We start from the raw sequence: 12,443 nt of genomic DNA on the forward strand, positions 1-12,443 counted from the left end.
GACTTACGGCGACCCCAGCAAGGGGCTTTCAAGTCAAGTGAGAAGCAGAGATGATTGGCCATTGCCTTCCTCTGCAGAGCCTTCCTTGGTGGCTCCTATCTAAGACTTATGGTGATCCCAGCAAGGGGCTTTCAAGGCAAGCAAGAAGCTGAGGTGATTGGCCATGGCCTTCCTCTGCAGAGCCTTCCTTGGTGGCTCCTATCTAAGACTTACGGCGACCCCAGCAAGGGGCTTTCAAGTCAAGTGAGAAGCAGAGATGATTGGCCATTGCCTTCCTCTGCAGAGCCTTCCTTGGTGGCTCCTATCTAAGACTTATGGTGATCCCAGCAAGGGGCTTTCAAGGCAAGTGAGAAGCAGAGATGGTTGGCCATTGCCTTTCTCTGCAGAGTCTTCCTTGGTGGTCTCCCTTTCATGTACTGACCCTGCTTGGCTTCCGAGATCTGACAAGACCGAGCTATACCATGCCACCTTTCCTCCCACTGCTCACTTAACAGCGTTAATAAAAATTAGTTAACCTTTTCAAGAGGATGATTTCAAATAGCCTTAAATGTTTCCCATTTTCAGGGTAAGAGGAAACGGAACAAAAGTGTGCCGTTCTGGAACACCCCCCCATACAAAGCCCTCCCCCCCTCACCAAGTGTCAGTGAGGGTGGAAATGAGAGAAACAACACCAACGGGCCCCTTCCACAAGACCACCTTTAATAGCACTGTTGAGAATGAGGAAGCAGGTTAGGGCAGAAAGGCAGTCGAACTCAGCCTCCCCACCTCCAGTCCTGAAACACACATCGTATTACACGCTGACCTGAACACAACAGTAGCTGTGGCTGAATGTGTGCCAATGGGGCAGGTGTTTGTGTGTGTAGGTGTGTCCAGGGGGGGGGGGAGCTACTCCTGGTGGCAGATGAGGGCAAGCTGATTCGTTGGGCCCTGCTCAGCTTAGTTACCCATGGCCGAACCCACCCAAAGCGTGAGCTCTGCGGCCCCGTCATGGATTTTAGACGAAAATCAGAGGGAATGGCCGTCCATGAAGCAGGCTCTCTGATCCCTCCCCGTTAGTCTAACTTGGTCTGTGGAGTTTTGAAGTTATGGTGAACTCGGGGGGGGGGGGGGCTCCTGGGCCGGGGCCTCCTTTTGCTTCAGAGTGGGGGAAAAAAAACCAAAACAGCTTTCAGACAGAGACGTGGCTTGTAAAGAAAAAAGAGGGAGATATTGCCATCAAAAGGATTGGCATGCAGGCTTCTTCTGTACAGTTGGCTGGCAGTCTAGGAAACGGCGGCTCCTCAGTCGTCCGGTCCGTACAGTTCAAATACCGGGATGCGGCCTCTGCCGGTGGAGACAACCCCACCCCTTCCCGCCCTCTCCTCCTCCTCCTCCCATCTCCACGTGGACAGGGGTGATGCAGTCGAGTCCAAGGCATCTCTTGCTGGATTTTGGCAAAAAAAAGAGAAAGAGAAGAGTTGGATGCATAGCGAATTCCTCAGCCATTTCCCCACCCCGTGCGGCGAACCTGCGCGCTGTTCCCTGGCTCTTGGGGAGAGAGTTCCTGCCATCCGGCCATGCGTGGGGCCCCGGGGAGGGTGTCGTCAGCACGCAACCCTCCCTAACGTGCCAAGTGTCGTCTGCAGGGGGACTGTCACAGTGTGGCTGATGGGGTCCGAGTGGTTTGGCAAAGGATCGCACGTGCTCTGCAGGGGAAGGGGAGAGACGGAGAGAAAGGTGGAGTAGCGCAGGGCATGATTAGGGTTGCCAACCTCCAGGTAGCACCTGGAGATCTCCCACTATTACAATTGATCTCCAGATGACTAAGATCAGTTCGCCTGGACAAAATGGCTGCTCTGGAGGATGGATTTTATAGCATTATATCCTGCTGAGGTCCCTCCCCTCCCTAAACCCTCCCCTCCACAGGCTCCACCCCCCAAATCCTCAGGTATTTCCCAACTGCATGAATTCAAAATCTGAACATGTACTTATACATGTACTTTTCAAATTCTGAATCTTGGAACTCCAGATCTGCATTGCAGATAGGGATGTGCATTCGGTTCAGACAAACTGGAAAAAACCGCATCCGGCATTATTTGGGCCTGCCCGAATGGATGTCGTAGGGAATCCCTTTGCTGGGCAAGGGGAAGGCAAGGAGAGGCATTTAAATACCTCCCCACTCCCCACTCCTTCCAGGGCAGGGCCCTCCCTGGCCCATCCGCCTTCAAGGGGGGATTATTATACTTTACGGGGACAGTCCCCATAGGGTATAATTGAGCCAAATAATTCCGCTAGTCTGATATTTCAGGAATATCGGTAAATACCGAAAGTTTTCAGGCTTGGTAGATCTGAACCTGAAAAATTCCGATTTTTTTTTTCGTGCACACCCCTAGTTGCAGATTTCAGGAATAACTTTAGAAACCAGAACCAAAATCTGAATACCGATTGTAGGTTATACGTTTGTGTTGTTTGCTTTATACAAAGATAATCTCAGTGCCAAAACGCACATTTAGGCAGCAGTGTGTGAACATTGGACAAGATCCAATCAGAGTTAAAGTGCTTAAATCCTAATTGATTTTAATGGGGGGGATTAAGCACTTAGCGTTAATCTCTTTCACGGAAATCAATGGGACTTCAAAGTGTTTAACTTCACAGGATTGTAATCTTATTTTTTAAATGGAAGTCATGACATTTTCCTCTCGAAACAATCGCATTTTGCACTCCGAACCACTGCATTTGGAACGGTGCATTTTCGGGTGGTGGTGGTGGTGGTTTCAGTTCTGAAAAGCAAATTCCTTTTCAGTTTCTAACTCTGACAGTTTGAATAGGATAATTTGTTCAACCTGAAGTTCAGGAAAATTGGCTATAAAAATATGCCTGGCATGTTATTTCCGTGGGAGAGATTTAAGCACCTACTTCACTCTCCACGGAAATCAATGAGATTTTAGAAATGCATAATGTTGGCTGGATCATGCCCATCTTATACATTATCTCCCAGAGCCAATTCAAATGTTATAAAGTTCTTGCAGCCATCTTGACGGCTTTCTGTCAGATTGTGTATCTGGAGTTCTTCACGAGGACCTCAGTTCTCAGTACGGTTGCCAACCTCCAGGTGGTGGCTGGAGACCAGTTCACCTGCAGAAAATGGCTGCTTTGGAAGGTGGACTCTGTGGCATTATAACCCACCAAAGTCCCTCCCCTCCTCAAACCCCCACCCCAAAAATCTCCAGGTATTTCCCAACCCACAGCTGGCAACCTAGTTTTCAGGCATGCTGAGGCCCGATTTGGATCAGGACTGGAATGTGTGAGGAGACGGAACTTAATCTTCTCTCCCCCACCCTTTTTTGGAAAGCAGTGCCCCTAATTACAGGTGGGGAACATACATGTGCACACTTTCTCCGTGTGTAGGCACACTGTCGATAAGCTGGCAGCTGTGCATGGCTCTGTGCTCATGTGCTTCTCTGGGCACTGACTGAATACACAGAGGGGTCATGCGCTCAGGGCTCTGGAGACCGCCTGATCCAATCTGTCTTTTGTCACAGTGTCCCACGAAAGGTATAATCTACCTTCATGATTACACATCAGATGTAACTACCGTTTCACTCAACAAAGGATCCAGAATTCCTGAAAGGTTTTTCTCCTTCTGCAATTCTCGCGAACAGCAAATACGTTTTAAAAATCTCATCTGACCCCCAAAGGCATCATTTGCTTGATTAACAGCAAAGTGGCACAATTGACTTCTTTCCACATTTCCAGAGGGAGAGCTTCCGTCCACCGGCCCAGCATGCTTCTGCGAACCACAGTTCTTTTACACAAAGCTCATTTCTAAACCCAGTGAAAAGCCTTGCAGCACCTTAAAGAGGCATTCTTTGTGAGCCACCCTGAGCCCACTTGCGGGGCGGGCGGGCTATAAATTAAAATAATAAATAATAAATAAATAAATTCATTTCTTTGGCCTGAGCTTCATCAAATACACGAATTTGGTACCAACTCTGTGAAGGTCAGAAATAAATCCTATGTTATTTACTTTGGGCTTACTCTCAGGAGAGTGGCCTTAGGATTGTGGCCTTAGGCTCCTAAATAGTTCTACCTGAGTCTGTCTGCCCAAAGTTCTCTCTACTACTTCCTCAGGGATGAAATAAATTGCATACAAGACTTAATAGTAACACCTTCTCTCAGAATTATTTGTTTTGAGCCTTTATTCATATTTCTTTTGAACATCTAGCCTAGGGAAATAAGAACATAACATAAGAACCTCAGAGAAGCCATGTTGGATCAGACCAGTAGCTCATCCAGTCCAAGTGGCCCAAACTCAGGGGCCATCAGGAGGTCCACCAGCAGGGCCAGAAGAAGGAAGAGCTTTCTTTTACTCAGAAGCTCACAGTTGGTCTAACAGAGGTGTTGTATTACTGCCCTTGTGAATTCTTTTCTCATGGACCATCGCAACTTTTGAACTGTTATGATAACTTGGGAGAAGTCTGAAAATGTGCACAGCAACATACGAACGTTAGGCTGAGCAAGGAGAGAGCAACTCTGAACATGACCACTAAAAAATTAAAAGGCCTCACATCTATGATTAATGGTCCTCGTTAACGGTGGCCTGCCCAGCATCAACAAGAACCAATGCTTTTCTGTTGGGCACGCCCACTTTGTGGAGCAGGTTCCCTGAGCAGGAGATGGCTGTTTTTGGAGTAAGGATTGCAGGCTTTTTTTTTTATTATTCTATTCAATTTTATTAGGATGTATCAGATTTGTTGTGGCTTTGTTGTTGCTTGACGTTTTAATTATGCATCATAAGCGGCCTTGAGCCTTGGAAAAGGTGGGGTATATTTTAATAACTAAACAAAATAAATGAGGGGCTGGGCTTCAAGGCCAGAAAGCACAGCAGACGAGTGTCCTTGCACCTTTATGTTTCAGAAATTACATGTCACCCCTTTCCTCCCACTTGAACTTGAGACAGCCTCCACAGGGTATCCGGCTGCACCATGTCTGGGTATCTACCCCTGGACTCAAACCCAGAACCTTTTCAAGGTGTCAGGGCTCAACCCTGAAAGGAATGAAGTGAAAGGAAAGAAGAGTGCTCCCAAGCATGCGCAAACTGCCTTTCCTTTGGCAGGGCAGAGGGTACAGGTCCCCAAACCACATTGAGCCCCTGGGTCTTTCCCTCATCTTGCAGGGCAACGCACCAATATGGCTTGCGCCTGCTTCTGCTCTTGCATTCTCTCATGCTAAGGCCCCGACGCCAGACTAGAGTAGTGTGGGGTAGAATACTTACCACGTTCTCATCATGGCTTCCTTCCTCCTCCTCCTGGCCAAGAAGGTCTAACAATTTCTCCTTGATCAACTGCAAGAGACGGGAGACAGGCTTATGCTCTTGGTCCCAACAGAACTTTGGTACAGAACATCAATATCGGAACCCAAGGGAAACAGGCACTGACTTCGAATCAGGCTCACTATCTGTCCGGCATTTTCTAGTTCATGGAAAGACCAACACGATACAAGCCCTCTCTTCCCCATCTTCTTCCACCCCACTAGGGTTGTCAGGTCCTCCTTGGCCACCGGTGGGGTGGGGGGTAGGGATGCCAGCTCCAGGTTGGGATACTCCTGGAGATTCGGGGGTGGAACCTGGGGAGGGCAGGGACCTCAGTGGGGTACAATGCCACAGAGTCAGCCCTCCAAAGCATCCACTTTCTCCAGAAGAATTGATCTTTGTAGCCTGGAGATGAGCTGCAATTCCAGGGAGTCTCCAGGTCTCCATCCCATCCATTATCTTGGGCTCTGAAATGTTGCCCACACACATTCAAGCCCATCTCTGCCAGCCATAAGCCCTGGAAAGGGGGCTGGGGTGTCATTCATGCTGAGCTGAAAAAGACGGCCATCTTGTCAAGTGCTGAGGGTCCCCATGCCTTGAGGCTGGTGCTCAGCCCTGCCTGGAGAGTCCCTGTCTGGCCTCCTTGACAGAAAACAGACCAGGAGAGGGGACTTCCAAAATGGCTGATGGCATTTGCTGTTTTATTTTGGTTTCAACTGAAAATATTTTTAACCATTCCCATAAGCCTCCTGGATCCATGAGGAAAGGTGGTAGAGAAATGTTTTAATAGACAATAAGAAATTTGGAGTGGTCGCCACAGACGGGAGTTGGGAGCCCTTCCACTGAATCTGGGAATGGCCGTCTGAGGAGGATGATCAGTGTCCATATTAACTTCATTGCCCGATGCTGTCTATATGGCCAACCTGGCAATCCCTTTGCATAGAACAGAACTGGCATAAGAACCCAAACTAAGGTACAGTATGAAGCGAAGGGAAATGTCTTTCAGTGTTTAGAAAGGACAAAATGGTGGGCAGAGAGGAGAAGACTTCCTTTTGGAAGGACCTGATCTACAAGTCGTTCTTCATATACAGGTAGGCTCGCCAGCTCCGGCTTGGGAAGTGGCTGGAGATTTTGGAGGTGGAGCCTGAGGAGGGTGGAATGTGGGGAAGGGAGGGGCTTCAATGAGCTATCTGTGGCCTGGAGATCAGTTGTTATCCTGGGAGATCTCCTCCCACCACCTGGAGGTTGGCAACAGTATATACAGGAACAAATGACTCTGGCAACAGATGCACTTGCCCTCGAATTCCGGCTGGCGAACAACCTCCAACTAACGTCACGTTTGTCTTTTCAGTCAAGATCGAGTCTAGACTCGCTTGGGGGGGGGGGGGCTTTTGGAGCTACCAAACTGTGGTCAGGCAGACCCCTCGGCTATCAGGGTGGACGTGAGGGAAAAACTGTGGTCCTTGAAAGCGAGAACGTAGCTATGAGGTGGGTGTGGGCTTGCGGCCTGATGGTTCCGCTTGATGCAAAGTTTCGAAACTCTTGCAAGCCTGAAGGCAGTCCTGACATTTAAACAGCACTGTTCAGAATAAACAGAACTGAAGTGACTCAAAGCCTGCAAGGGTCACTGGAAGAGGTAGGAGGTAGGAAAAGGCCTGTAATGGCAACCAGTATGTGTTTTATTACTTATAGTAAAGTCCAGGGCTTTTTTTCTGGAGGAATGTGCCGGAACGGAGTTCTGGAAACTCGTCAACAAATTCTTTTAAAATCATTTTAAACTTCATGAGTTTGCAGTATACAGATTGAAAACTTCATTTCCCTCCTGAGAGTTCTGGCACCTGTTACTCCACACCCTGCTTTTGTTCCCAGTGAGGACTCAAAGCAGCTTACATACATCGTCCCCCACTCCCCCATTTCATCCTCACAACAGCCCGGTTATATAGTGGCCCAAGGTCACCCAGCACACTTCTCGTCAGAGTGGGGATTTGAACCTGGGTCTTCCCAAATCTCAGTCCAAAACTATAGCCACAGAAACAATCAAAAACTAGGGAGACAAATTGGCTTGTGTAAGTAGAGGGTGCCTGGGGACTGAGGTGACATGAAAGGAGTGGGTACAGAGATCTGTATTATTATAATTATTCCTGACTTCCTTCCTCTCCTCACTTTCTCTCCTCCGCCAGCAGAGTGGCTGGCTGCTAACAGGAGGGGGCCAGTATGAGAAGGGCCAAGCGCACGCTCTCCTCCTCCTGCAGTGCCTTGCTGACCCCAGACGAGGACGGGCCGACACTTACCTCATAGATATAGTCAAATATTTCCAGAATGGTGAGGATGCTAGCACCAATAAAAAGGCCCATCTGACCTCCGATATCACCTGAGAGAGAAGAGAAGAGCACTGTGACGGACCGATTTTTGTAACCATGCAAATGCCACTGATGTAATTGCTAGAGTGTGATGTATAGCAAACAGCCTCCGATCCCTCTAGGGCAGGGGTAGCCTATGAACACCTTTCCTGGATCCCGCCAAGTTCTTTTGGGAAGTGGGAGGGGCTAGGTGGGCATCTGCCCAGTGGGGCAGCTGATTGGCTGTGACGGTTCAAAGGCATCCTGTTGAGCAGAGCTTCTGCCTGGAATGTCGAAGGGTTACTATTACAGTTATATATAATCTTGCTCCCCGGCATTGTGTGGTTGGCTCCGCCTCCTGCCGCAGCCATTTTTATTGGCTCCGCCTCCCATGGCAGCCATTTTGTGCTTGCGCCCACCACCCTGTGTCAGGATTCCAAAGGTGCCCACAGGCTCAAAAAGGTTGGGGACCCCCACTCTAGGGAATAAGCAAGGACTTCAGAAGCTCTGTTTCCACTGGCTCATGGAATATGTTTCAGACCAATGCACGTCTTCAGACTCGGGGGTGGGGAAAGAAGAACAACTGTCCATTCTATCCACCAAAACCAGTCACAGCTCACTGTCCAGTGGTCTCCATCCTTCACCAGCATCTCCTATGGTAAGGGACTTTGGGGACTGAACCAGAAGTATCGTGGTCATAGGTTGCATCCCAGCAGTTAAAATACTCTTTCTTTTTAGAAAGCTTGCAATATTTGCCTTAGTTTGTTCTCTGGATCTGGAGGAATACTCCTTCCTCTCCACAGCATTTAGAAAACCTGAAATCAAGAGCTAGTGTGTGTGTGTGTGGGTACACGTTGCAAGTACGCTGAAGACCTGGGTTCAAATTCCCATTCACAGCATTGTTAGGAGGCTAAAACCCTGTCAGTGTTCTGAACGTCTTGGAAGAAGACCAAGATACAAAAAGAATCAACAGTAAACTAGCTGATCTGAAACCCAAATCCTGACATTAAATAATAACAACACTTAGCATTTTTATAGCATGCTCAAAGCACTTCATTATTGCAATAACCTTTGCAATCGCTCTCTATAGCAGATTGTTATTATTTTCAGTACGCTGCCTTCTGGGTGGGTGGGAGTGGGTAGGGAGGGGCCGAGACTGAGATGCTTGCCAATTTAAGGGCAAATTCACTCGTTACAAAGACGTGTCCTGGAGTTCTGTGCCTCCGATGTGGTTGCAGGCCCGATCAATGCTCCCTCTAAGCTGTGGAGTCTTGTGAGCAAAAATTCTACTTTGTGAGCTACTGGCATTAAAGCTGTGAGCGAGCAATTTGGCTGCTGCATAAATTAGTTTGCCATGGAGCCATTGTTCCTGAGTGAAGACAAAAATGTGTGAGCTGGAGGCTAAAAAACCTGTGAGCTAGCTCACACTAACTCAGCTTAGAGGGAACACTGGGCCCAATTCACATTGGTGCTGTGGTGCATGGTGAGAAGGTCTTTAAGTCTCTTCTCCCCTCCCAGCATTGTTTTCCTGTTGATGAATAAGACTGATATTCTGTTTTGTGGATTTATGTTTGCTGCTACACCCACACAATGGACTGTGCACACACACACTTAGGCTCAGAGAGCTGCACAAGTCACCTGTTGTGATGTTACACATAGAAGGTGCCTGCATAAGCCTTACACATGAATGAGGTTTCAGTTACACAGCTACCAGCCTGGTGAAGGAAGCACACATCTCCATTGTTCTCAGCAAAACAGCAACTTGAGAAGAACCAGCCCCCATTGTTGAAGTGTTGGCAGTCACGTATTCTACATTTCTGCTTTATTTCTGAATTGGCTTTTATGACCAGAGGAATGGCCAAGCTTCATCTGCACTTCAAGGGAGCATCCTGAGGCCAAGTTTCACACTTGCCCAGATGCCCTCCTTTGAGTTAGGTCTTAAGTTACAATATTGCCCAACCCTCTAGGTTGCCACCCCTCACTACACACAACCAATAGGATTAGTCTTGGGACGGACTAACAGGTAGGTGGGTCTTCAGGTTGGCCCAGTTGCCACCCACCCAAAGAACCACCTATAAAAGGTAAGGACCAGTCGCCTGGCCCTTGCTAGCCACAATCCCCCCCAATCCCCCCTGTCTGCTTTAACTTCCCTTTTGTCAAGCTTGCTATACCCCAAACCCTTGCCTCTACTTGATCTCTTGGTCTGCAGCCAGGAGACCCACACAAGCTGGCTGGTTCTAGCTGTGTGTTAAACTTCCCTAGAATTCTATTTTCTGCCCCTCCATTCTTCATTGGAATGAACAAGCTTCAGGACAGATAAGTATCAACTGGACCTTGGTAGACACACTGGCAAGAAACCATCTAAATTGCCAATTGCTGTAGATAAAGCAATTCGGCTAACATTCCTGACCTGGAAATCCCCTGGAGAGTTGCTCTTTGCCCTTTGGGGACACTAATGTGTAACAGTACATCTAATTTTCTCCAGATCCCTGGGGCCATTCAGGTCTGGGAAACGGCACAGGGAGAAGGTTTAAACACCTCTCCCCACCTACCATGGCCCTGATCCAGATCTGGTCTGTGCATGTCTGGGAGCCACAGAACTCCTGAACGTGTCTTTGTAACAAGTCTTTGTCTCACCATGCACCATAGTCTCAACCGGAATTGAGCCTGCAAGCACATAGGAGGCATGGAACTCCGGAACGTGTCTTTGTTGGTGTGCCAGCTTTGTGCTGGGAAACAGCTGGAGATTTTGGGGGTGGAGACTGGGGAGGGCGGGGTTTGGGGAGAGGAAGGACCTCAGCAGGGTACAATGCCATAGTCCACCCTCCAAAGCAGCCATTTTCTCCAGGAAGACAGATCAAGAATGGGTAGCCGTGTTAGTCTGTCTGCAGCTGTAGAAAATAGTAAGAGTCCAGTAGCACCTTAAAGAGTACCAAACACTACCAACAATTTTGTAAGTCTTTAAGGTGCTACTGGACTCTTACTATTTTCTCCAGGGGGAACTGATCTTGGTCATCTGGAAATCAATTGTAACAGCAGGAGATCTCCAGGTGCCACTTGGAGGTTGAGGACTTTATGCCCTTGTAATGTGTGAATTGGCCCTAAGGCTACCTAATGAATTTGTGGTTTAGGTTAGAATCACAGAATCACAGAGTTGGAAGGGGCCGTGCAGGCCATCTAGCCCAACCCCCTGCTCAATGACTGCCAGTGAGGGGGAGCTCACCACCTGCCAAGGCAGCCGATTCCACTGTTGCACAACTCTTACTGTCAAAAAGTTTTTCCTAATATCCAGCTGGTACTTCCCGCCCTTAATTTAAACCCATGATTGCGACTCCTATCCTATCCCACATGCAGTAGCTCCTCCTCCTCCTCCTCTGCACCCGTCCACATAATTTTGGAAGTGAGGTCTCCAGAACTGCACACAATACTCAAAGAATGACAAAGCTCACAGATTTATGACCCTATAATGAGCATCTATTTCCACACAAGACATCAAATAATTACTAAAGCATCTCCCCCCCCCCCCCCCTCGCTTTCCCCCAGGGGGGAAAAAAAAATCAAAAGTTTAAAAAAAAAAAAAAAAAAAAGATCAAAACAATGAGATTTTAAAATTTTAAATCAGATTTTTTAAAAAACTGTCAGCTATAACAAGTTTCTGCATTTAAAATAACCTGGTTTGAAAATGAAATCTGAACTTAATGAAAACACATCTCTTCCACACTGAATTTTATAGCCCTGTCATGAACTCATGAAAAGCTGCTTTTCTTTGTAAAGGAAGGCTGGTGAAACCCCACTGTATAGTCCAGCAGTACAGACACTTGTATGATGGGGCTGATACTGGGGGCCAGGGGGAGGGAAGGAGGCATGGTATGGTCCAATCTCATAGGATCTCAGAAGCTAAGCAGGGTCGGTACTCGGAAAGGAGACCACCAAGAAAGGCTCTGTAGAGGAAGGCAATAGCAAACTGCCTCTGCTTCTCACTTGCCTTGAAAGCCCCTTCCTGGGGTCGCCATAACGCTTGGATGGGAGACCACGAAGGAGGACTCTGCAGAGGAAGGCCATGGCCAACTACCTCTGCTTCTCACTTGCCTTGAAAGCCCCCTGCTGGGGTCACCATACGTCTTGGATGGGAGACCACCAAGGAAGGCTCTGCAGAGGAAGGCGATGGCCAACCACTTTTGCTTCTCACTTGCCTTGAAAGCCCCTTGCTGGAGTCACCATAAGTTAGTTGTGACTTGACAACACTACACACTCACGCACGCAAACTGAGGGCCAAAGACCAGGGGTTATTCACGGATCCATCTAGGGGCTTTTTACCCTCTCTCTAGCTGCTCAATAGCCACTTTCAGTCCCTGCTTTTGGCTAAAATTATTTACTTTGGAGGGGATGGGAGCAGAGGAAGGCAGGGCCCATTATAGGATGAAGGTGAACTAAAGCCAGAGGTCATTTCGGGGGGAAACGCGAGGGATCGCCGTTCCCCCAGGTGAGGTGCGGGGGCGGGGCACATGACGAAGCCCCACCCCCTGCTTCCAGCCGCCCCGCTTCCCTTTGCCCGAAAGCACCATCGCCAAGATGGTGGCCCCTCTGCCGCTCCTCGGTCCAGAAGCGTGGAGGCCGCCGCGCCCCGTGCCAAGATGGCCTCTCCCCGGCTCCTCCTCCTCCCCCCTCCGCCCCTTGGCAGCTGCCAGGCTTGTGGCGGGGCTGTCAGGCTGGAGTCGGGCTGCTGCCCACCGCCGCCTCGCCGCTCCCCAAGGCCAGTGCAGGACTTTGCACCCCGGCAGGCAGGCAGGGCCTCGCGCTCTGCTGGGGGGGGC

General features: G+C 49.0%; 1 protein-coding gene across 1 annotated transcript in view; it reads right to left on the bottom strand.

Annotated features, from left to right (window-relative positions):
- Positions 1-1,583: 1,583 nt before the first annotated feature.
- LOC107105632 (acid-sensing ion channel 2) overlaps positions 1,584-12,443 on the bottom strand; it is a gene marked incomplete at its 5' end in the record, with an annotated part of 41,609 nt that continues 30,749 nt past the window's right edge. Inside the window, 3 exons of the mRNA XM_015405631.1 lie at positions 1,584-1,685; positions 5,255-5,323; positions 7,582-7,661. Of these exons, the coding sequence (XP_015261117.1) occupies positions 1,584-1,685; positions 5,255-5,323; positions 7,582-7,661 (251 nt within the window). The remainder of the gene's footprint in view (positions 1,686-5,254; positions 5,324-7,581; positions 7,662-12,443) is intronic.

Source organism: Gekko japonicus, unplaced genomic scaffold (genome assembly GCF_001447785.1).
Source record: "Gekko japonicus isolate JY-2015 unplaced genomic scaffold, Gekko_japonicus_V1.1 scaffold3708, whole genome shotgun sequence".
Classification (NCBI taxonomy): Eukaryota; Metazoa; Chordata; class Lepidosauria; order Squamata; family Gekkonidae; genus Gekko; species Gekko japonicus.